Raw genomic sequence first — 24,730 nt, forward strand, 5'->3', positions numbered from 1 at the left:
TCGCCCTGGACCCAGTTTCATAGAGCTGTTTAAGCACAACATGTAGCTATACAATTAAGTTTACCAAATAAGGTCACATGCACAACGAAGTCACATGCACAATTTCTTAATGGTATCCTGCTAAATGTTGCTGAACACAAAATTTGTAAGCAAAATTATCTTCTTAAGCAGCTCAATGAAATTGAGCCCTGCACCCAAGGAACTCTTTTTTTCTTCTTCTACAACCCCCCTTTAAAGATGTTGCCAATATCTTTACAGTTTGTACAGAAACTTTTAACAATGAGGTAAATCTGGTAGCAAGTCGGCATTGTGTCAACTGCCTCTAGCTGTAATCAGTTGTCCTAGTGCCCATTGGTCTGTTGACTAAAGTAAACATACTAATACCATCACGATTGGGTGTTTAGACCTGATCATTGCTGGTACGTAGCGAGGATTGGGTGTTTAGTCCGATCATTGCTAGTATGTAGAGGCATCTCTTTGGTAGAGGGGGCAACGGAGGCAGGTTGGCAACGCAGTTCACAGCACTCAGTCGATCATTGAGACCATACTGAGACATTCTTTGTGGTGTGTTTTTAAACAGAAACACCTTTGGGTGGAGTATATTTCTTGGATGTTGAAGTTAAAGTGAAAGACGAAATCTCTTCAAATTACCAGGAATTTGTTATATTTGTTGAGAGATACGACACAGGTAAATACAATGTGTGAATAGGAGACAAAATTTGTTTGTGATTTGGGGTTAATAGGCCTTTAAGTTTTTGGACATCATGATTGAAAAAGATTGAATCGTAGAGTTGTCACCCACTGGTACCTTTCAGAACCAACACTACCTCACCTAACTATATTGCCACCATGCAAAGTTTCAAATCCTACTTATTTGTGATTTTACCAAGTACTTTTTGGAAGTGTTTTACTTCAATGTAATTGGCTCTGGCAAAACCCAAAACTTTGACCCAATTGTCAAAAACATTATAAATCTAAATATTGTTTTTTTGTCACAATGAGGGCGGACTTATCCAGTATTTAACATTTAATCATTTATTCCAAACATTTCAGCTGAATTTTTTTATCTTTGATAAACTTGTCAGGATTTAACATTTTTCACACAAATATTATCAAAAAAGAGAACAAATCTAGCGAAACAATTTGTTAAAAATCTCACTTTTGAAAACCATGTCAAAGTCAGGGAGTTGCCAGAGAAAGTCACATGACAACCTTGAGCTATTACTTGAAGGCAAAGTTTCCTTTGTCTTTTTTAACCATGATTGTTTTAGTAGAAATTAAATTCCTCTTGAGATATTACCGAAAATCCGGATCAAATATGTCCATGCAGGAATAATAATCCCAAACAGGAAAACACAATCTGAAAAGCATTATCGCATTTAAAGGCAGTGGACACTTGGTAATTACTCAAAATAATTATTAGCATAAAACCTAACTTGGTGACGAGTAATGGGGAGAGGTTGATAGTGTAAAACATTGTGAGAAACAGCTCCCTCTGAAATGACGTAGTTTTCGAGAAAGAAGTAATTTCCCACGAATTTGACTTTTAGAACTCAGATTTAGAATTTGAGGTCTCAAAATTAAGCATCTGAAAGCACACAACTTTGTGTGACCATGGTGTGACAAGGGTGTTTTTTCTTTCATTATTATCTCGCAACTTCAACGACCAATTTTCACAGGTTTGTTATTTTATGCATATGTTGAGATACACAAAGTGAGAAGACTGGTCTTTGACAATTACCAATAGTGTCCACTGTCTTTAATGCTTCTCAGATTTAGATGTTTTTGACATAAAAACTGACATCTTTTTAAATATAACCACATTACTTTGAAATGAAATGTTTTCTCAAATGCTCCAAAATACTCTCAACACTGCCATAGGCTTCTAACCAAAAGTTTTTGTTGCCATTATTTTTCAGAGTGATTACCAAATGCTACATTCCCTTTAGGCATTTTGGAACAGCTAGTTCTGTTTTTACCATAGAGCTATATATATTGACTAGAGCGCTAACTTGCTCTGCGTTTTGAAGCCACCCTGGGCGCAGACATGTTTGATGTGTTGCGTGACTACGGAATGATTTTAATTTTGAAGAACACACATTGCCGCGATTTGCTTACATTCAGCGTGTGCGCTTACGTACGCGACTGCCCATTTGCGTACGTCCGCGCTACGAAAACCGTAAGTTCGACTTGATTGACGTACTAAAAAAAGTATACGCTCCTTTTAAACATGACGCACATGACGCTCGCAGTTTGTACGCTCATCAGCCGATTGTGCGTTCACATTTGCTGCATTTTTGGGTTCGATGACACATAAAAAAGAACAAACGCACTATCATGCAAATAGCCGTACAATTGCCGTACAAATTTTCAAGCTTTTGTATTGGTTTGTACATAAACATGGATGCGCCCATACAGCTTCAAAACCTTAGTGCGTGTACAACGGGGTGTTAGCACTCTAGTCAATATATATAGCTCTATGGTTTTTACAGTAATTAACCTAATTATTGTTGGTAGAAACCACTCGGCCCAGTTGGCAAAGTTCAAGTGTACTTCAAACTTTGCTCAAACAATGAACAAGTCCTTCCTCCACGGTATACCTTAGATAATTGATTGTCATTAATCGCAGGCAGGGGGCATTCAGGGTCAGTTCTTTAATGGTTTTATTACAAACTTTATGACTGCATGGTATGGATTGGTTTTCTAAAAATAACTAAAATGCCCTGGATGACCACAGGCTGTTTTCATAACCGACAATTAAAGTTTCAAAATATAAAATTTGATTTCAAGTTTTGCAAAAGATTTTAACAAACCCACATGTTATCAACCTTTTGAGCAGTAATTAATGCAATTATTTTCTATGAAGGGAAGGTATACATGTACATTTGGTAACCACTCTTTAGTAGCCTACAGCAGCTTTAGATAGTATAAAGCATTTTGAGAAAAAGTTTACTTTGAAGTAATGTGGTTATGTGCGACATTACATGTAAAAGACAGATCAGTGATTATGGCCCAAAATTTGAATCCGAGACTTGTGTCTGGCTGTAATGTTTTTCAGATACTCTCTTAATGTAAAAGAGTGAAAAAGCACTCTTTCTAGAGCCATATGAAGGACAACTCTTTTTTCGAGTGGTCTTCCACTCTTTGAGATTGAAGTTTGCATCTTTTTGAGTGATTTTTCACTCTGTCCTGGAGTGAAACGCCTCTAAAAGAGGGAAATAACCACCACTCTTTTTGAAGAGCCATATGAAGGACAGCTCGAAATGTAAAGAGAGGTGTTTTTCACTCTTTTACATTTAAAGAGTAGGGTATTCCTATTAGTGATTATTTTTCTGCATGTCGACAAATTCGCTCTAGATTTTCGGCGATATCTCAAAAAACATGACCCCTTTAAAATGATATTTTTCTGTTAGTTTTATTGTATACATCTATATTTATATATGATTAATAAACAATCGAATGGTTTGAAACCAAAGGTATACTTTGCCTTTAATGTTAATTTCATTATTTACTTTCTGTTGTTAAAAGGAATCTACCTCACCATGGTATTCCAGAGCATTCAACTGTGATAACAATCAAAAAGATTACGATGTAAACCAATGTTGATACAATAATGCGGTCATGTCGTAGCTGTTTGATGATTTCTACATGCTAGTAGAACCAAATGATGACTTGCCTTTTTCACTGGTTCCATTTACAGGCTACATGTTTTAGCAACAATAGCCAGGGTTTGAATTTGGTGTGGGTGAGAGGGGGGGGGGAATCCATGAGAATGAAGGGCTCAAAATGTTTACTGGACCAAAATTCAAAAAATGAAATGAAATTCTTTTTACAAGACCAGAATCAAATTCAGAAAAACTTCCTAACACACCTTAACATTCTTGAACAAGCGCAAAGACGGCGCGTGTATAGGCCAGTGCGCCCTCTAGTTCTATAGCTCTATGGGCTGGCCAAACTCAAACAACCTACTCCTATTTTAACACTGGATTTAATTGGTTTGTTTGCAGAGATCAGGACTACACAAACTTGAAAGCATGAGCAAACGCATCAGTTACATGTAAACCACCAACTTACAGCAACAAGCCAGATCTAATCAGTGTTGATCATCAGGATTGAATATCACATGGGACAACATCTCACACATCATAAATACCACACCAGGGTTTCTGAGTTGTGTGTGTTTAATGGATGTACAGAGATACCGTGAACAAAGACTATACACCTTTAGCAGGAGAAGTGGAACAATTTGTACACATGTTTGTTTTAACACTATAATCATCATCCAGTACTCAGGATTACAAAAGTTATTGTTGTATGAAAACAATAAAACACATGAGGGGTTGTGTTCAAGAACAGCCCAAGCATCTCTCTCATCCAGCCAGATGCTAATTACAGATTTCCTCAACAACCTATCTTCATAATCTGATCAACGCACTGCATCAGGATTGAGGTGTAAATTTTTGCAAGAGTTGAAAATTCACCCTGACAAAATGGATCAGTCCATGGACAGTGGCGAACTGGGGTCTGGGTCCCTGACTTCCTCAAGCCCGCCATTAAGTACGCCCTCCCAACAACTGGACAGACTGAGACCTGTCGCTGACTACAGTGCATCTTTACTCCACTTGGACGATACTACACCCCACGATAACAACAATGTTGGTATTAAAACTAAACGATCATCTAGTCTTGGTCTCAAAAGTTCATCGGACTATCAGTTACACATTGAATCTAAACCAAGGAGAGCATCACAACAAGACTTTGAAAACAATGTGATGCCTTTATCTGGTAGTCAAAGCTTAATCAACTTTGATACAGGCAACATCTTGAAGTCATCGTACAACCTGACAACATCACAATCTCAAGGTCTTCCCACAGGAAGGCATCTCGAAGGACTTTCTGACCTGAATCCTGAATTCAATGGAAACGATGGAACCACAGACCCCAACAACAATGAAACTACAAGTGAGTGGCAATATCTTGCAACACAGAGAAAACCACCCAGTCTGCATCCCATTCCAAGAAAAAGCCCTTATCCGCCGTGGCGGTTCAGTCAATCCAGACAGCCTCCAGAGACAGCGCTAGACATTGCATTCAGGACAATGCTCGACTATAAACAACCCATGACCCTACACAGACCCTCGAAAGCAGACCGTCGGATGGTACACTACGACTACCTACCCAGTATTAAAGTCATCTCCAGCAAGGATCAACAACGACGCAATGAGAATCGCAATGAGCTCAAGCAACAACTGCAGCTTGCAGAGGAGCGTAAGCGACGAGAGATCCTGGAAATGGAGTCTGACTTCTTCCAAGAAGACGACAGAGATGACCCCCTGCAGAAGAACATCTTCCTCCCATCTGGAGAAGAGTATGAATTCTCTGAGGGTGGACTTCCAGCTGCTACTCTTCCTGTACCATCCCAAAGAAAAGAAAGATCTTCAAGTCGCCAATCGTCTCTGAACGGTTCTTATGATGGGCGGAGACAGAGTAACGCTTCCCATGAAAGTCGAAGGCCGAGCTTCGCATCCCATGATGGTCGAAGGCCGAGTGATGTTTCAATCGATAGCAGGCGGCCTAGTAATGTATCCCTTAATGTCAATGGAGCTTCGTATTCAGGTAACTCCACCCTAGGATCTAAGCGTCGACACTCTGTGAATACCATGGTCAGGAGAGAGAAACTATTTACGGTGGTGAGCCACTGGCCAGGTCTGCAGAAGCCATCAACCTTCTTCCAGACGCCTCTTGATGAGCCCCCAAATGAATTTGATTCTCCTTTCGAGGAGCCAAGACCACCAAGTGCTCAGAGCAAAAGATCTCTGCCAAACAGTAAAACCATGCAAAAGAGAACAAAATCTAAAGGACTCCCATAAGCATAGTCTTCTGACTGATAGAAGACAACGTTTAAAGGCACTGTATGGACACCTTTGGTAATTGTCAAAGACCTGTATTCTCACTTGGTGTATCACCCAACATAAGCATACAAATAAAATCTGTGAAAATAAGGAGTTAATTGGTCATGGAAGTTGCAAAAGACTAATGAAAGAAAAATCACCCTTGTGCCTTCAGATACCTGAAAAAGGCTTCAGGCCCGAAGTTTTTAATCAGATTCACATGTTTCAGTGAGAAATTACCTCTTTCTGAAAAACTATGTTACTTCTGAAGGAGCTGCTGTTTCTCACAATGTTTTATACTACCAACAGCTCTCCAGTTCTCATTACCAATTAAGATTTCATGCTAATACTTATTTTGAGTAATAACCAATAGTGTCCAGTGCCTTTAACCCATTGGGGACCATAGCGGCTGCAAACGGGTGCAAGATCTGACCTACTTCCAATAAGGTCAAGGTAAAAGTCGTGACCTCAATTGGCAGATTCCAATGCTTCCCATTTTAACAAAGTTTGTTTCTAAAACAAAATTAAACTTTTGTTTCACATTTAATTTTGAGACACTTTTAAAAGAATTTTGTCCCCCTAAAATCAAAACCGAAGCCATGTCTGGGCGTGAGGTGATGATTATATACAGAAATGAGTGGTCTCTAAAGAGTTAGGGGTTGTCATGGCCATGGAGTCTAGACAGGGCTAGAGTGGTAGACTCAAGGTCCCTAATACCTAGAATGTGGGTTTGAGTCCTGGCCCGGTCAGTGGCAACACTCGTGTCCTTCAGCAAGGCACTTTAACATTATTGCTTCTCCCAAGAGAAACAAAAATTGGGGTCGAAATTGTCAGAAGCCAGTTGGCTTGGGACTAGCATATTTACAGCCAGGCAGCTGATTTTTCCAGTTTAATAGGATAGCTTGGTGTGGTAGTGATTATAAACTACTTCATGATGGATGAAATACTAAACTGAATTTTTTTAGAATGGTCTACACTCCAAAAAAGGAATACCATGCATAGCTATGAACAAATTTATTTGGCATACCAGCATGAAGTATTCAATCAATCCTACTCGCAAAAGCCTGACTATAATAAACAAAGATAAATGTTTTGTCAACCATGAGAGAAAATTTAAATAAAATTTTTGTCGTTAATATTTTTACATTATCTGCTGTGGTTAAACTTTTTCAGTATTGATGAGGAATAAAAAAATAAGAGAGAAAACGAACAGCGTTATTTAAAAAAAAATTAAATAGTATTTTTCTGTTAAATTCTGTTAATAATATTTTTATTGGGAAAAAAAGAGAAGGAGGCAGAATAAAATGATTGTCCTTACATTATAAATGTACCATGTTCTTAGAACTTCCATGTTTGGTTTTCATCTTTTATGTTATTTTTGTGTAATTGCTTGACTCGGGCAATTGCTTGATGTCAAAATGACATGATATCTTGCACAGGTGGGGGGGGGGGTGTTGTTCAGAATTTCCTGCCACACTCGGGAGCAATAGTGGAAAGCCTGATCAAAAGATCAATAAATGCACAGTCACACACAAACAAACAAGCAAACAAAATACAACACACAAGAAAAAATTATATATTTGGTTTGTGGTAACACCATGTGTGTCTACTTGCCAGGTAGAGTTTGTTCTTTAGTCTAGAGAACTGTCATGCTAAATTTTTCGAAAGACTTCTCAATTCTGATCAGAACTGTCCTGCTTTTTAACTACTACGGCTGGGACTACTACTTTAGCTTATAGGATCGTTATTAACTGCACTAACGCAGAGTGAGTTCTTAATTGGTCTCAACGTTTCGACTAACTTGCTCTAGTCATCGTCAGGAGACTGAAGAGATATGAGAGAAGTGAGTCTATTTATAGGAGTTCAGAGGTTTCAGTGTAGAGTGGATCAATGTCTGATTGGTTCTCCTGAAAGGAGTCCTCTAGGAAAGCATTGTGATAATAGAGTTATATACTAGAGGGCGCACTGGTGATGCTGCTTGCACAAACGCGCAATTTTGTACGTGCGTTAAATATGAAGTACTAGTTGGAGTTTGTATAAATTGAATGCTACGCAATGCTGTCTTGTCAACGTACAAAATGGCCGCACATGGGCTGCGTAAACACATACTGTGCAATGCTGTTTTGTCAACTTAGAAAACAGCCTTATATGCGCACATGCCGGGCCGTGTATATACAATGTAGTCCAGTGCAAGGTTGTAGCTAGGGCAAATTGGATGCCGGCTAATTTTGTCGAGAGCTTGGTCGAGAGGGTGGGTGTATGGGGGCAGCGTAGCGCCTCACAACCCGGTGGGATCAACAGGGGCAGCGTCTTTGGAAGCTGAAGGGTTTTAGGTTTTGTTTAAGCTTTGATGGATTCCCCAGGCTCTATGTCTTGCCCATTTGTGCCTTGACATAGTCATTGCCAGAGGAAAAAACATGCCCAGGGAGCCATAGAAAATAATAATTATTAAGTTTTAAAGTAAAATGTCAGGGTAAAATTTATAAATAAAATATATTCTGTTTACTATTTAAATCCCATCTCAAAATAGGGTAGGTAGACTACTAGGCAAAATTTTTGAGTGTTGAATTTATCAATTGAAAGGCTTGCAGTTGCATACATTCATCAGCAGGCAATGCAGAGTGGAGAGACAAGTTCAGAAACACAGCCGCAAAATCTAGACTATTCTATTTCAAAAAGGAGTACATTTTGTAAAATAGAAAAGCAACGTTTCACTTAGTTATATTCATTGACAATCTCTGAACGAAGTGCATTCAATAAACGCAAAATTTGATTCTTGTCATTTCATTTTTTATATATATTTTTTTTTTTGCACAAGTATTAATACTAATAGACAGGAAAATCATCAACCCTGCACTCACTCTGAAAATTCTAAAAAAAAATTGCATGCAATTTGGACAACTCCACCAACCTTGTCCGCCCATCAGATTAACTTTTTTTTTTCAATCGCCCGCCGTGCGAGCCAACCAAAATTCTTTTTCACTAGCCTGCTGCATGTACAGTATGATAAAAACAAATTAAACTAAAGAAAAAAACAAAACAAAAACACGGAAGTGAAGTCCCTAAAAATGGACGACTTTATCTCTTAATTTATGTCCTAAATTATCTACAACCATTTGAATGAACTTGTGGTTTGAGAATTGTTTGTTTTTGAACATGTTCTGATCTCCGTTTGCAACAAAATCTTCGTGAATCAACGACCGGTCAACAACACACATTGAGAAATAATTCAATGAACTTTGCCCTGCAACGCCCTCTGTTGGCAGAAGTTGTCTATGTTATTAGCATTCCTCCAAGGCTGTGCATTGTGCACAGTCTGCAGGCGTGATGCACAACGGTTGCCAATTCTTTACTCTGTTTGTGAGGGTGTATTGTGAAAAAGGCTAGCCAAGAATTCATGAATATGGATTTATCAACAGCCATCAATGGCCAATCACAGCGTGCGATATCTTGGTTAAAATGGACTTTGGACTGGCTGAGTGTGTAATGTGCTGTGCATGCTACATGAACCAGTGGGCGACCGTGTGAGTATTACCATGTGGTTTTGTGCATCATGTATACTACACGCACGCCGGCGAATGTGCGTGCTTTTTTAGTACTCCATAAACTCGCAGCATTCTAGCGGCTTATTTTTAAGCAACAATCACGGAGAAGATCGCGGTTTTGGAGAGAAAATTGTTTTGATTGTTTTTACAGAAATAAAATACACATCTAATTAGGAGTTTATCATAATTGCTGTCTTTATTTTTCAATTATTTCAATGACATTTTAAACAATTTTACATAAATTTATGCCGGTCGGAGTTCGATATTTTTTGTTGGATCCCGGTCGGCGAAAGCTCGGGCCGGTCATAGCCGACCGGCTCCGACCGTGGTAGCTACAACCTTGGTCCAGTGCACCCTCTAGTTCTTATATATTACTCTATGATTAAGATAGAGAGAACGATCTTACCTGTCCCATCTTGTCCTGTAGCGACCAAACAATCTTGATACTATAGCGACATTTAGGGTTGAGGTATGCATAGAGTTGAGCAGTCTGATTGTTACTGGACGGCCAGCCTGATGGAAGCTTCAGTGGTAGCTTGTTAACGTCGCTGGCAGCGGCAACAGAGAACATATCCTGACCCTCTGCCCATGAGATGTGCAGACGTAACGTTGTACTATCATCTAGGAAGTCAAAAACATTCAATTAGGGGACCAGGTTGGCGCAGTGATTTCTTTCCCTGGCTTTCACCTCTGCGGACCCACCTCAGACCTGGGCAAACTTTATGGCTCTGCTTACCTTTAGCACACAATATGGCAGGGCTCGAATTTCACGCTGGACCGCAGGCCCGAGGCCAGTGATTTTAGCTTCGGTCCAGTAAACTTTATGCCGAACAAGTCCGGCGGTCTTGTGGTTTTTTTTATGCATACTAATATAGTTCCTATTACAAATAATTATATGAAATATATTATCTTTCATTAAAAAATGTATTTCAATCTCATTTAGAATAAAAGTTTTTGTTTTACTTGTCGTCAAATCAGTGTTCTGAGCACGCTTGCGGAACGTCAATCCGTCCTTTTTTCACGTGCATCAGGCTGCATACAAGTTTTCCATTCAGTTTACTCATTCCCACACCTTGTACATCTAGTCTCAAACCATTTATGTTTATGCACCCGGGGAGTGAGCGAGCAGGGACGAGGGAGTGATGTGTTGGTACCCGGCACGGCGGCACACCTTAGTACAGCGATGTTTGTTTACCACTGACCATGTGTAAAGTCTGTTACCTTACAAAGGAGTGTTGAATTTGCATTAAGAAGGTCTGGTTGCAATACCACACATCCCTGTGTTGCATGGATTAAAAGTAAGGTCTTGTTGCCAAACGTCTTGCTTAGTATGGCTACCAACAGTGATGAGCTTCTGACTACTGCTGTCAAATTTTTGGTCAATCTTTTTTTATGAATGCTGCACGTTGCAGTGTTTTGTTGGTGATTTGCCTGTCAAATCGGAATGTTTTTTTTTTAGGCGGCGAGAATGACGTGAAGTAGGTATATGGAACTTTATTGATTGGGTTTCACAGCAAAAAAAAAGCCTCCTAAGGGATGAAAAAGGCCTGCTGCTCTATCGTGTTAACTTTTTTTTTCCTAATAAAACTTTGGTCTTGTATAAAATCTTTCGGTCCAGTAAAAATTTTGAGCAACAAGCCCTGCGGTCTTGTGGATTTTTCCCCCAAATTCGAGCCCTGAATATGGGCTTACGAAAGCAGGGAATTCTGTTCTTGCGGCAAGCCTATTTCACGAGTTAGGGGAGAATTTTGGCTTCTGCGCGTGCATACTCGGCGTTACACGGCATTCTACGTTTACAAGGCTAGCACAGAAATTCAGTGCTTGCATGTAAGCGGGGAATCGTGAGTGAAGCACAGAATTTGGCGGTAAGCAGAGCCATGAAATTGGGCCCTGAAGCCTTGCATGTGGATTGGTTCCGCACTTCGTACCTGATTGCATATGTTTTCCCCCAATTTCATAGTTGCTTAAAACCAATAATATATTGGCGAACAACTTTCTGCCCCAAAAAATAAGCAGGAGATCAGTGTACATGATCCGGCCGAGTGGTTCTTTGGCTGGTTACCTTATATTCCACTAACCAGACTTGTGTGTGCTTACCTAATTTTGTGCTTAAGCAGCTCTAAGAAATTTGGTACAGAACATCAAATCTATTCACGTTTAGTGAATTGACGGACACCAACCCTCAGAAACGATTAATGCACGAGTCATTTCTCAGATTAAAATGGTTTTGGGTTAAACATTGGGTGCATTTGATAAGCTTACCTGGGTTGACCCCGCGGTGCTCACTCTGGCGGGCCCCTGACAAGAGCCAATCGAACGATCACACTGGTGACGTCATGCACCTCGGGCCAGCCCCCCAAGTGACCCACTAAAACAAGCAGGGCACTGGAGGATGACCCGGGTGAGCCCCTGGAATGATGTCAAAGCTATTCAAATGTATGGGGGCAGACCGGGGTCGACCCAGGGAAGCTAATCGAACTTACCCATTAATACTTCAAAGGAAATCTTTTCAGAAAAAAATTGCCATTATAAATATCTGCAGTGCATTTCAGAAAGTTAGTTTTCTTGGCCATCAATATTTGGAGTACCTACATGTACCACTCTATGGTCCTACCTTTAAAGAATTTCAAAGAGAAAATGAATTACCTTGTTCAATATTGGAGTCACACATGAGTGGTTCAAGTTTAGCTGTGTATGCAAGATGGAATGCATTAAAGTCTACCATATTGATGCTGTAGAACACTGCCTCTGGTTCTGTCATCTCTACAGCAACACTAGCATCACCTTGTTATATCAAATAGAAAAGAAATCAATAAATAATAACAATAATACAATAGGCCTACTTATAAGGACTTACATGTAAAATTTGCACGTCTATGAAAAACCGATCAAGACACATAAAAAAAACAGCAAGGGTGACAAAAAAGTTATGTTCAGAACAAGTGAAGAGAAAAACTACCAAAACAAATGGGACTCTCTTGAAGATATTCAAAGATATTGTTTGAAGGACTGTGGCAGGGAGTTTGTTCCAAATGGAAGGTTCAGCATTGGCACATGCACGCTGACCACAGCGAGCTGTTCTAAATCTGGGTTGAGCTAACATATAGGCCTATGAAGTGGAATATTTTCAAACTCGACCAGATTGTTTGAGAGAGATGAGCTCATGGAGATACTGAGAAGTGGAGCTATGTAGGATCTTAAAGGCAGTGGACACTATTGGTAATTGTCAAAGACTAGCCTTCACAGTTGGTGTATCTCAACATATGCATAAAATAACAAACCTGTGAAAATTTGAGCTCAGTTGGTCGTCGAAGTTGCGAGATAATAATGAAAGAAAAAAACACCATTGTCACACGAATTTGTGTGCTTTCAGATGCTTTATTCCGAGACCTCAAATTCTAAATCTGAGGTCTCGAAATCAAATTCAGGGAAAATTACTTCTTTCTCGAAAACTATGGCACTTCAGAGGGAGCCGTTTCCCACAATGTTTTATACCATCAACCTCTCCCTATTACTCGCCACCAAGAAAGGTTTTATGCTAATAATTATTTTGAGTGATTACCAATAGTGTCCACTGCCTTTAAAAGTGAGGAGTGAACCTTGTAACAGATCCTTTCGGAGATCAGAAGCCAATGTAGTTCTCGGAGAACAGGAGAGATATGGTTGAATTTACTGCATCAGACAGTGACCCCAGCAAGAATTTATTATGCTATTTATTGACCTCTCAAATCCCTGTTCCTGGGATCTCATTTAATCCTGAACCACCTCAACTTTTTAGGAGTATGCAGCACTGGCCGCCAGACGGTTGCAAAGGTTACTCATGATTCACATCAATGGTATCCACCCATGGAGGTACCCGTTTACTGGAGTGCTAGGCCTTTTGAGGTTCATTGCCAGAAAGATAAAATAAGATGGAAGAAATCCTCAAAAACTCACCTAATGAGAACGGGCCTGGTAAGGTGAACTCTACACTTCTCTGATTAGTGTTATAAACTTCAGCTTTAATGGGTACCTGCAAACAATACAGACATGTCATTCATATTTCTAAAACAAAGCAACAGTTATGTGTGACTAATATTTCAGATACTTTTACAAGAAAAAAACTTGGTTTAGATAAAGAAAAATTTACTGGAGCGGGACTGGAACCACTAACCTCTGCATTAATGTATTAACGCTATACACACTGAGCTAGTTATTCATATCCAGCCCAATGTTTGCGGTCTCCCTAACGGTCAATGTGCTTGTTGGGGGGGGGGGTGCCAACAAAACAATCAGGCATTATGTTTAGCCTCAGAAAAAAAGTAGGAACATTTTATTGAGTAGAAGGGCTGACCTACATGTACACATTTCAAATTAAAATTGTGATTAAAATCACAATTTTGCTTTTTTTTTTTTAGGGCGAACAAAATCGGAAGTCAGACTTAAGTCTGATAAACATCATGCCTGAATAATGAGGCCAAGTATAAAAAGGCTTAAAAACAATTTTAAAAAGTTATGTTGATTATGTATAATCAACATGTTGATTATATATAATCAACATGATTCCCTAATCAACATGATTATATATAATCAACATAATTTGTTTATTGTTTACATATAAATATAATAAGTTATCACACAAGCGCTCGTGGAATACGGAAAAATATAGCGCTTCTGCATTCCATATCCAATGAGGTCGAAGGCTGAGTTGGATATGGGACGCTATATTTGTCCATTTACAGTGAATGCAGTGTGCGATTTAAAAACTGGGAGTAGGTTATAGGTTTTTATACCACACTCCGTTTCGAGCATCTGATTGGTGGCTTAGCGCGTACTGGAAGATAAGTAAATTACTGTATAATGGAATTCTTACCTGTTGTCCACTCGGTATTTTCACCACAACATGCTTTGCATCAGGGTACTCATTCAAATCAACCAGTGCCTCCATAATGTCAGACTTCAGAGGAGGGATCACCCTAGCACTTGAGGAAATATCCACCCCCTTAGAACATGCAGTGGAATTGCCCTCCTCACAGACAAATAGCCACTCCCCCGAGCTAACTCCTGCAACTATTGCAAAAGCTTTGTCCGATTCATCGGACTGTTCCACTGGAAAGAGGTAGTGGATGGGTTTCTTCGAGGGTTCTATGATGGTTTCGGTTGCAAGCTCAAAGGAAGCCTCTGGTCAAGAATGAATACATGATTATTATTAACTGAAATGTTGACTGTGATTCCAGCGCCTTTTGTTTCAGTCATTGTCCAGTAACTAACCAATGGCAAACTCAACCAAAACAGTTATTTATTACATCTGCAAAAAATCACCCTACAACACAGTATGCATGTATTGTTTGAAGCTTTGCATGGTGTGGATAAATAGGAACGAAACTATAAATAAAAAGTCAACTTGCAGGTGAAACCATGTGTTGGCTCCGAAAGTAGGCATGCATGATGCACGCTAAACAATAAGCCTTTTGAGTAAGAAGGGTAGGGTTGTGGTGGTTGGTTTGGCGTTTTGACCAACAAAGGAGTTCTTCTTGAGGATGTTGCAACCATTTAAAAATTTAAAAGTCTATTTACCACTATTTACTGCAAAATACGCGCATGCGGTGTCTTGACAAGAGTCTAGTTTGCGATGGCGCAAACTCATGCACTAGATTATGTATGTTAGTTACGTAACCGTGTTTCAGCCAACCAGAATACAGAGAAAGCAAGAGGTGTATAATAAACATATGTATTTTTAGACAATTCACAGGAAATTCAAAAAAATGAGAACCCCAAACATACCTTCAAAGCTGTTTGATTTTGCTTCATCTACATTTAACATTTCGCTCCCATCATGGGTCAGGAAATGGTGACGGAAAACTCTCATGCGGTACTCAGGGTCACTTGATATCTATTATGGGTGGAAATAAAATCAATAAAAGAAATGGCCTTATTGTGCTAATAACATCTTATGTACATGTAGCTAAAATTATCAAAAATTTGAGAAAGAAAAATAAATGCGTGAGTGGACATCTGTTTTTTTTTAAGCAACACACACATTTTTGAGAATTTTAAACTCTTGACTAATGTCAATGCTAATTTAAGAGATGTTTATGCACTGATAATTGTAAATATACTCTTTCTTTAAAGCATTTTTGCATTCAAGATGATGTGATGCGCATTTGAAAATATTAAAATGGAATTTCTACAAATTAAACTCATAGATTTATTAAAGTTTTTATTTTATTTTGTAAATGACAATTTTTTCCCAAAAAAATACTCACTTGTTTTGTCTGACTGTCAACCATTTGAAAGAGCGCCCTCTTTGTGGCCAGAACCAATTCTTTACACCTAATAAAAGTGAAGAGAAAAAATTTTTTGTATTACAATATTCATACTTCTAAAGGGTGTTGCTTCAGGTCTGATCTCACAACTGCTGTGAGCACTTGGGTGGTCGGGTTGGCTTAGTGGTATTTGACCTTGCCTTCCACTTCGGGGTCTCTGGTTCGAACTCCATCTGGGACACTATGTGGATTGGGTTTTCAGTCCCTACCTGACTGTGTGGGTTTTCCATGAAACAAATCTCTGGGGTTTCCCTCCACTGGGCTCTTGGCTCATACAGTGATTAAGTTCCCTTGTTTGAGTCCTTGGCTTCCCAACCAGAATAAATAAATAAAGTTCATATCTTAGTATCTTGTCTCTAGAGACATTTAGGTCTTACTCTATGTTAAGGTATTAAGGTCTTAGTAGTGGCCTTAAATCCAGAAAGTCTTAATTAAGGTCCCCCTGGTCTTGGTCTTAAGTCACTTACCAAACAACGCACAGATGATCAGTTGATAACCACACTCTGGGAATGGACATAGACTATAAAAGAAAAAGAACACAAGTATACTTATAATAATAATAATAATAATAATCACAGATGATCTAGCACCTGAACTTCTTCTATTGAGTATCCTTAGACCCTTACTCCCAGAGCCTTTTTGTCTACAGGTGGCTAAAACAATGAGCACCGGACTGGGTTAAGAAGTGAAGTCAAAAGCAAGGGTGTCTATTGGATTCATAAACATTCACTTTTTGTATACTGAATACTCAACTTATGAATTTGAAGTTAAATCGGGCATTTGGTTTGGGCCCAACGAGGGTACCTGTTTGGGGCTCAAGCTTATAAGCTTTGCTTCTTATGAGCTCCCATGCAGTATCCCAAAAGTGTATACCTGGCAGAACTGTGTTATTATTAAAACATGTACATACAGTACATATTATTGCCTGTATAAGATTTGTTACTGTGGAAAGGAAAACAAACCTTGAACCTACTAATGTTGTAGTCAAGAGGGGATACAATGAATGTGTGCTTGAGACAACCAGTAGACTTTTTATCAAGGTAGTTGTGAAGTTTCCCTATTTTATAAGCACCAAAGTATGGATAAATAACTTACATTGACGCTTAGACCTCTATTTGGAGCAACGATATTCTCAAGAGAAGTTAGTCCAGATCGCACCATGGTGTCTCTGTGTCCGCCACTAACAGATAATACCGTCACATCACTCAACCTTGCACCTTTCATATGCTCCTTCCAGTACTAAGAAAAAAATGTCCAATACAATATTTAAAGAACATGTAAAAAACATAGGAGTCGAACTGCCTCTAGCCACCGGGCAATCTCGGTGGTCTAGCTGGTATGACACTGCTCTAGAATTGCAAAGGTCGTGGGTTCGACTCCCACGCGAGTAATATGCCTGTGATTTTTTTCACAGAACTCAGGTAAGTACTGAGTATACAGTGCTAACACACATCGGTGTATATGGGTAAAAAACAAAATGAATATTCTTTGTCCCCGATGCAAATTTTTAAACATCTATTAAATGTACAATATTAATATTAATAATTTGTTTTTATATAGAATGCTTATCCGAGTAGCTAGATCAAGGCGCTTTGCAAGGCCCTGTTCATGGGCAGGCTTATTTCAAAACAATCCTCAAATTTTCTCAAGTCCCTGGGGAGCATAATACCACATAAAATGACACATGTGGAAGCAGGCTATGGCCATATTGGCAATGGCATGACAACAGTGGTATACAGAACTCTGAAATGGCATCCCTTTGCTTTGAACTGTTTTTGTTTAACTTTTTTTTTTAATGGACAACCAATTTATGGAGTCAACAACTTGACTCCGCAAAATGGCGTGCCGTTGTTAGTTCGCAAAGTAAAAGAAAAAACATACAATTTGGATGCATATTGTGTGGATCATTATATCTTTGCATTTCATAACGAACAGTTAAAAACAAATCTATAGACCAACTCGCCCTAACCAAGGCAACATGCTCCTTTAAAGGCAGTGGACACTATTGGTAATTATTTAAAATAATTATCAGCATTAAACCTTACTTGGTAACGACTAATGAGGAGAGTTTGGTAATATAAAACATTGTGAGAAACGGCTCCCTCTGAAGTATATAGTTTTCAAGAAAGAAGTAATTTTCCACGAATTTGATTTCGAGACCTCAAGTTTAGAATTTGAGGTCTCGAAATCAAGCATCTGAAAGCACACAACTTCGTGTGACAAGGGTGTTTTTTGTTCTTTCATTAATATCTCGCAACTCCGACGACCAATCGAGCTCAATTTTTCACAGGTTTGTTATTTTATGCATATGTTAAGATACACAGAGTGGGAAGACTGGTCTTTGACAATTACCAATAGTGTCTATTGTCTTTAACACCCTTCTAAACAGGGGTGGCAGAGGTGGAAATTCCTCAGGGTAGGCCCATTTACCCAAACAGACTGGGTGCAGACCGGGGGTACAGCGAACATACTGTGAAAAGGCTAGTCATTATTCCCCAGGGGGATTAGAGTACTGTGAAAAGAGCTTAAGGTTTACCATGATCTGGGTTATATATAAATCCAATGCTTAACTGTACCTTATTGACTTTGGAATAGAAGTCAACCAGCTGCTTGTCGGCCCCAATGACTGGGTTTGTATGAGGTGTAGCCTGGGTGATAATGGTATGCACCAGATTACGTTGGAAGCGTGGTAGAGTAAAGAGAGCCCTTGCTATCACACCACCCTAACAGAAATTAAAAAAATAAAAATATTTGAATATTTTATATTAACAATAATAACAACTAGCTTATACAGCGCATTTTACAATAATGTATCAATGCGCTTTACATTAATGCCTTGGTCCTTAGGCCAATAATATTCCTTTAGTTTTTCTCAGCACCCTGGGGAGTATACAGCTCTGAGCTGCCCTGGCGCTCTGAAGGCTTTTTCAAATATCAACCTCTACCCTCGCAGGTACCAATTTATGCCCATGGGTGACAGCACAAACATCACAATTAACGCCAATTACAGGATGCATAGGAAACAAGAATGTCAGTTCTAGATGTCTCAAATAAAAAAAAAACATGAAAGTATTTTAAACAAATCCTTTTCTTTAGCCGCTCCACGACTGTGAAACAACCTCCCAATCTCAATTTTGCTGCCTATTTTCAAGAAACACTGAACAAAAATTGTTTTCCATAGTTGATTCTTCTTTGTTTACTTGCTGTATTATTATATTATCAGTTTGCTATAAAAGGAATGGCTGGCGCTATATAAAAGCCCATTGTATATAGTTAAGTAAACATTCCCTTTTGATATAATTTTATGTCAAATTTCACATAAACATTCCTGCAATCCTTTTCCCAACTACCAGCAACATTGTTGTCATAAAACACACACAGTATAATTTAAAGTGTTGGTACAGTGTAGTTTTGTGTGGTACATGTACAGGAGCCAGCAGATTTGATGTGTTTGAAAGCCATTGGACACTTTCGGTAAAAAGTATTGTCCAAGGCCCACACTTCGTGTATCGTAACTTATAGCCTATATAAAATAACAAACCTGTGAAAATTTTGGCTCAATCAGTCATCGGAGTCGGGAGAAAATAACGGGAAAAAACATCCTTCTATCCGCACGTTTCGCCGTGTCATGACATGTGTTTAAAATAAATCCGTAACTCTCGATATCGAGAATTGATAATTGGTTTAATGTTTTCTCAAAAAGTAAAGCATTTAATGGAATAATATTTCAAGAGAAGTCTTTCACCATTACCTTCTGTAAACCCTGTAAGTTAATTGTAAATCTGTGAACTTTTTTTTGTCTGTTCCGAAAGTGTCCAATGGCTTTAATGTTTCTCTATTGGACTTACCATAGAGTGGCCAACCAGCACAACACTAGTGGGTGGATTCTTCTTCTTCTTGTATAGACCCAGTATATACTTGATGCATTCATGAACATACTCTGCATAATAAATAGAATGTTCAGATACTCATACAGTGAATAAAAAGCAGAGTTGTTAATTGTACAAAATGTGGAATTGAGTCACAGGGGGACGACAATTCCTTTTTTGAGTTGTATACATGGCTGAACAGAGCATACAACAGGCTCCATTTTGACATCTTATACACACTTGTGTCATTATTGGTTCTAAAGTTATGCCCTTTAGACAAATATGTTATGTCATAATCTGAAAATAACACCTAATGGAGAAAAGCCTGTTTTCATAAACCCGTTTATATTCATCTGCTTTTAAAGGAGCAAATGTTTTGCTTAAAGTAAACAGAGCCATGCATTTGGGCCCTGCTCATTATACAGATTGGTTCATAATCCTGATTGGAATCAGTACAAATAAGTTTAACAAAAGTCACAAGCTTTGTTTGCCCAATGAGGAAAACAAGTGCTGTTTTCCAAATATTACGAAGTAGGGGTTTGGACAAGCTATCTTCAAGACTTTGCTGTGCACAGATACAGAGTTCTTGAGGTTTGTTATCAAATAAAATTGTCTTGTATTTATTATGTTTATAGTGAGAATCTATCTGAATGATCCATAGTACTATACCTGTTTGTTTGTCCAGAGTGCCTCCGTAGACTCCAGTAAGTTCCTCATTGAAGTCAATGGTGAAGTAATTGAAATGAAAATTACGAGACTTGGCTTTCCTCAGAGCCACAGATCCAAGAGAGCGAACTGTCAACAAAAATCAATTTCAAATCATTATTTATTTCATAAGTATACCAAACAGCACAAAGACAAGTCTGTCCTGAGCCAACAAGGCCTCATCAGGCCGGTGCTTATATCAGGTTTCCTTGGCATTAACAACTGCGAACATTTCAAATCCCACCAGAGTAGTATGCCTGTGATATTTTTTTCACAGGACTCGGGAAAGTACTGAGTATACAGTGCTAACATACATCGTTGTATGGGTAAAAACCAAAATTAATATTCTTTATCCCTGATGCAAATTTAACATCTATTATATATCCTTGCAGTACCCGCTGCCAAAACATAGGATTCGAACTGCCTCTAGCTACCGGGCAATCTTGGTAGTCTAGTTGGTAAGACACTGCTCTAGAATTGCAAGGGTCGTGGGTTCGAACCCCACTCGTGATATATGCCTGTGATATTTTTTTCACAGGACTAGGGAAAGTACTGAGTAAACAGTGCTTTCACAAAAATTAATACTCCACCCGGATATTTTACTTAGGTAATATGTTTTGAAAAATAGTTACTGTCTGACATTTTGACCCTAGCAGAGTCCTTCCCCAACGCTAAATAACAACACAACAAACATGTTCTGTCGTAATAGAAACAGTCAATGGGAAATCACAACAAAAGGAGACAAAGAGGGGAGGGGGAGTACAGAAAAGGGGGCTGGTTGAACCAAATAAATACACAAAGGTCTACTCTGATGTTATAAAACAACCATTGAAGGTGTTGCAGTTGTAGAATGGAGAGAATACTTTCATTCAATGAAAGATGGAATGTTCCATTGAACTTCGTATCATTGATTGGAGCATTCTATCGTTACACCTGGAAATAATTCTCACCATTGCACTCATAAACATTTATTGTTTGTGCATAATCAACAGTATCCTAGTGGTGGTAACTTAATGCATACCTTGTCTGTAGCTTCCAGCATTTCCAGGAATAAAAAGAACTGGTATTCCCTTCAATTTGAAACCCCTATAAAGTACAAAAAACAAAAGATATCATGATAACTCACTGATATTATAAAGGATGGATTCTGGTACATCAGAACAAATACATATTTCTTAATTACACACCTCAACCACATATTGGAACAAAAATTAAATGTACTGTGAAGTGCAGTATTTGTTGTTTTAAAGGAAGCAGGTATGGTTGGCAAGCCAAGGTCGATTTCACAAAGAGCTTAGATTGATATTTACTGCAAATCAATCGTAGTTGCTTAGTTAAGTGTGATGTCACAATACAAATCACTATGGTAATACTGAAAATTTGTCTTGCGATGATTTTTACTTCTGAGTGAAATCCACCCCTGGAATTACATTGAGCCCGTTGCCAGCCTCTGTTGCCCTGGTCTTGGCCTTGGTGCCCCATAAAAGATACCCATATGACAGTTTTGGAGATTTTTCAAAGGAAATGCCTTAAAAGTTGCAAGTTAAAAACGGCCTTGCTCTCTCAAAGATGAAATTCCAGACCTTAATTTGCAAGGTTTATCCCTGCAACAGCCATTTAAGCACAGAAAAACAAATTTTCTTGGGAATTGTGCATGATGTTCACGTCTCGTATACAGCAAAAACAATCTTGGCCTGAACCATATGACACAGTAACACTGGTTGCAGTCTGAGGAATTCAAATAAGTAATTATTTTACCAAACAAGTTATGATACTGGACATCATTCAAATCCAAGGCCGTATCAGAAGTGGCAGCTATATGTAGCTACGGCTACAACTGTTGCTATGGGTGTTAAGTATATCCTATACTTTAACGCATGATGGTGTGATGATGATCCAGCCGTAGCCATAGCTGAGTGTAGCCACCAATTCAGACACAGCCTATCTCTCTGCTGCTTTTTTCCTGCATGTAGATTGTTTAGCACAATCCAGGGCCAAATTTCATAAAGCCTGTAACCATACAAATTTGCTTTAAAAAAACACAGACAAATATTGCTGGTTACCAGCCCAAATCCCATGAAGTTTGCATTGTTGCAACTGGTGCCCCACTCACGTTTTGCTTAGCAAAGAACAAATTTGCTAAGCGATATTTTATGATTAACAGTTTTATGAAATTGGGCCCTGGTCTTTGGTGGGGCTCTATAGAAAATACATTATTTTGTTTTATTGCTTTATTTACGGGCGTCTTATCATTGTTTTTTCCAGACAAATTTTGAAGTTTAAGAATTATGAGACCCATTTATGTGACAAAACAATGCGCTGTGGCGCAGTCAGCAGCTGCTGCCATTAACACCGGCAACCTTCTTTTATCAGTAAGTGTAACTGGGTTCTTTTAGGTGCATTAAACAACACATGAGACCAACTGCTTTACGTCCCATCTGAAGGACAAAGCAAAATTGGTTTTGTGTCTTATTTTGAAGTGTCAAGAACGTGACTTGAAACCCACACTCTGCTGACCAGAAACATCAGAGCTTGGGTCCAGTGCGCTTGCGCTTGCACTTATCACACGGATGTGATAATCTACTTACCTGGATTGTTGGATATAGTCCCCTTCTCCATAGAGCAACAGGGAATACTGAGGGAACCTCTGCTTGATCTTCTCATCAATTGTGGTTGCCTGTGTGGAAAAAAAAAACCAGAAATAAATATTAATATCTTTTAAAACCACGTAATAGCCCGATGAAGTGTCAATACCAGGGCTAAATTTTGTAAACACTATGCACAAACAATTTATAAGCATAGAAAACTCTTGCTTTTTAGCAGAAATATTTTACCAGCCGACATTCCATAAACTTTACATTGTTGCAACTGTTTCTCCGACTGTGTTGAACTTAAAAGTCATAAATTTAAGCACAAATTAATCCTAAAATTAATCCTGTGTGTGTACAATAAATGCTTAAGAAAGTTGTAGAAATTATTTCATTTCAACGCTGTCATACATTTACAATTGATCGTCAAATTTAATCGACCCTCATACAAGTAACATGTTGTGAACCACAACTTTGATTCCCGTTTACCGCAAGACTGTGCAAGCTCTGCCAGTGACAGAAGCTCTGCAATTTACTCATGGTCTGTAATTTCGTCAGGCTTAATAATCATGCTGAGAATAAAGTTTCCTGTCATACGTTATGCTCAAACATTTATAAAATTATTAATTTTTGGCATAAATCACTCGTGCATTATTATGCCAAGATTCAAATGAGTCAAAGAAACATTGTCCAACCTCTAAATTTCAAAACAAAATTATCATCTGCTAGATTGAGTTTTATTTTAACGTGATGTAGTTGCTATTTGGGATTCTATGGTGTGCCACCAATATGGAGGAAAAAAACAATTGTTTGATAAACTGCAGACTGTAGTGTAGTGTAACTGTAAGTGTAATAAATTCCGATTAACGTAATATTAGAGGGAAAATATAACAGATTGGTTCTTACACCTGAAACCATGGAAACCAAACATTGCTGGTATGAAATGGGGGAAAATAGATGTTATGAAGTGTTTGTGCTTTTCAGGGGATTGATAGACCTTATGCATTGACGTCATCCAGCCGCCATCTTTGAGGTCAAACGGTGACGAAACAATCAAAACGCACATAGATTGACCAATGAACAATCTCCTTTTGACCTCAATGCGGGGGCGCCGTACTGAAATGACGTCATGTGCATAAGGTCTATTGGGGTGTTTTACCGTCGTGCCTTGTGAATGTGATATCTCCAGATATTGTAATCAAGTAGCCACTTATGTCATCTATTCTCAATCTCAGGACAACAATCATTAAAATGTAATTAAAATTTGTTTAAAATAATGCAAATTGAATGAGATTTTTTATTTATTTTGCACGCCATACTTTTACTATTATTGTATTGTATTAAAAAAGCATCCACTGAGTGGGTTCCATTGGTGGAATGGTGGGTTCGATAGGGATGGATCTGAATCAGATCTGAATAAAATAATCTGCGGATACTTACAATATACGACGGGTACTCAAACATGTACGTCATGGAGCATCCATTGTCTTCAACATTCACAAAAACATCGTAGAAACCCAGCGCAAGAAGCGCCACAACGACGGAGCACAAGATCTTGTTTTTAGCGGCCATTTTCTTCACTCAAACCCCTCGGTCGCTCATCAGACATGCAGCAGACATGAGATCGCAAAAAAACACCAACTCAAAATCGTGATCGTAAATTTACCGGCAAAATAGTTAGGCTTCCTTCAATATTTACCGTTTCAATAGCGTTGCATTAATGATAGGATCCAGACTTGATCAAAGGTCATTTTTTTTATTTAGACAGATCCTCCAGTATGTAGGTATTTCGTTTACACGATGCAACGTCAGGGTAGCACACTCGGT

The 24,730-nt window shown here is 38.7% G+C and overlaps 2 protein-coding genes across 2 annotated transcripts in view; one reads left to right on the plus strand and one right to left on the minus strand.

The window, feature by feature from the left end:
- The window catches only part of LOC117292508 (GPI inositol-deacylase-like), a 34,451-nt gene extending 9,892 nt beyond the window's left edge, over window positions 1-24,559 (minus strand). Inside the window, exons 1-14 of the mRNA XM_033774576.1 lie at window positions 24,344-24,559; window positions 22,904-22,992; window positions 21,337-21,401; window positions 20,280-20,405; window positions 19,590-19,681; window positions 18,318-18,464; window positions 16,837-16,980; window positions 16,209-16,261; window positions 15,682-15,748; window positions 15,200-15,308; window positions 14,289-14,596; window positions 13,373-13,448; window positions 12,083-12,220; window positions 9,843-10,057 (exon numbers count right to left, since the gene is read on the minus strand). Coding sequence (XP_033630467.1) covers window positions 9,843-10,057; window positions 12,083-12,220; window positions 13,373-13,448; window positions 14,289-14,596; window positions 15,200-15,308; window positions 15,682-15,748; window positions 16,209-16,261; window positions 16,837-16,980; window positions 18,318-18,464; window positions 19,590-19,681; window positions 20,280-20,405; window positions 21,337-21,401; window positions 22,904-22,992; window positions 24,344-24,475 — 1,761 coding nt within the window. The 5' untranslated portion in view covers window positions 24,476-24,559. The remainder of the gene's footprint in view (window positions 1-9,842; window positions 10,058-12,082; window positions 12,221-13,372; window positions 13,449-14,288; window positions 14,597-15,199; window positions 15,309-15,681; window positions 15,749-16,208; window positions 16,262-16,836; window positions 16,981-18,317; window positions 18,465-19,589; window positions 19,682-20,279; window positions 20,406-21,336; window positions 21,402-22,903; window positions 22,993-24,343) is intronic.
- On the plus strand, window positions 4,011-5,964 carry LOC117292509. The gene has a single exon (XM_033774577.1). The coding sequence runs from the start codon at window positions 4,491-4,493 to the stop codon at window positions 5,868-5,870; it is 1,380 nt and encodes a 459-aa protein (XP_033630468.1). The 5' UTR covers window positions 4,011-4,490; the 3' UTR covers window positions 5,871-5,964.
- Window positions 24,560-24,730: the final 171 nt, after the last annotated feature.

This window comes from Asterias rubens, chromosome 7, assembly GCF_902459465.1.
Source record: "Asterias rubens chromosome 7, eAstRub1.3, whole genome shotgun sequence".
Lineage (NCBI taxonomy): Eukaryota > Metazoa > Echinodermata > Asteroidea > Forcipulatida > Asteriidae > Asterias > Asterias rubens.

Bases quoted from the DNA above. Each gene is read 5' to 3' on its own strand.
- LOC117292509 (XM_033774577.1), top strand. From the start codon at position 4,491: ATGGATCAGTCCATGGACAGTGGCGAACTGGGGTCTGGGTCCCTGACT.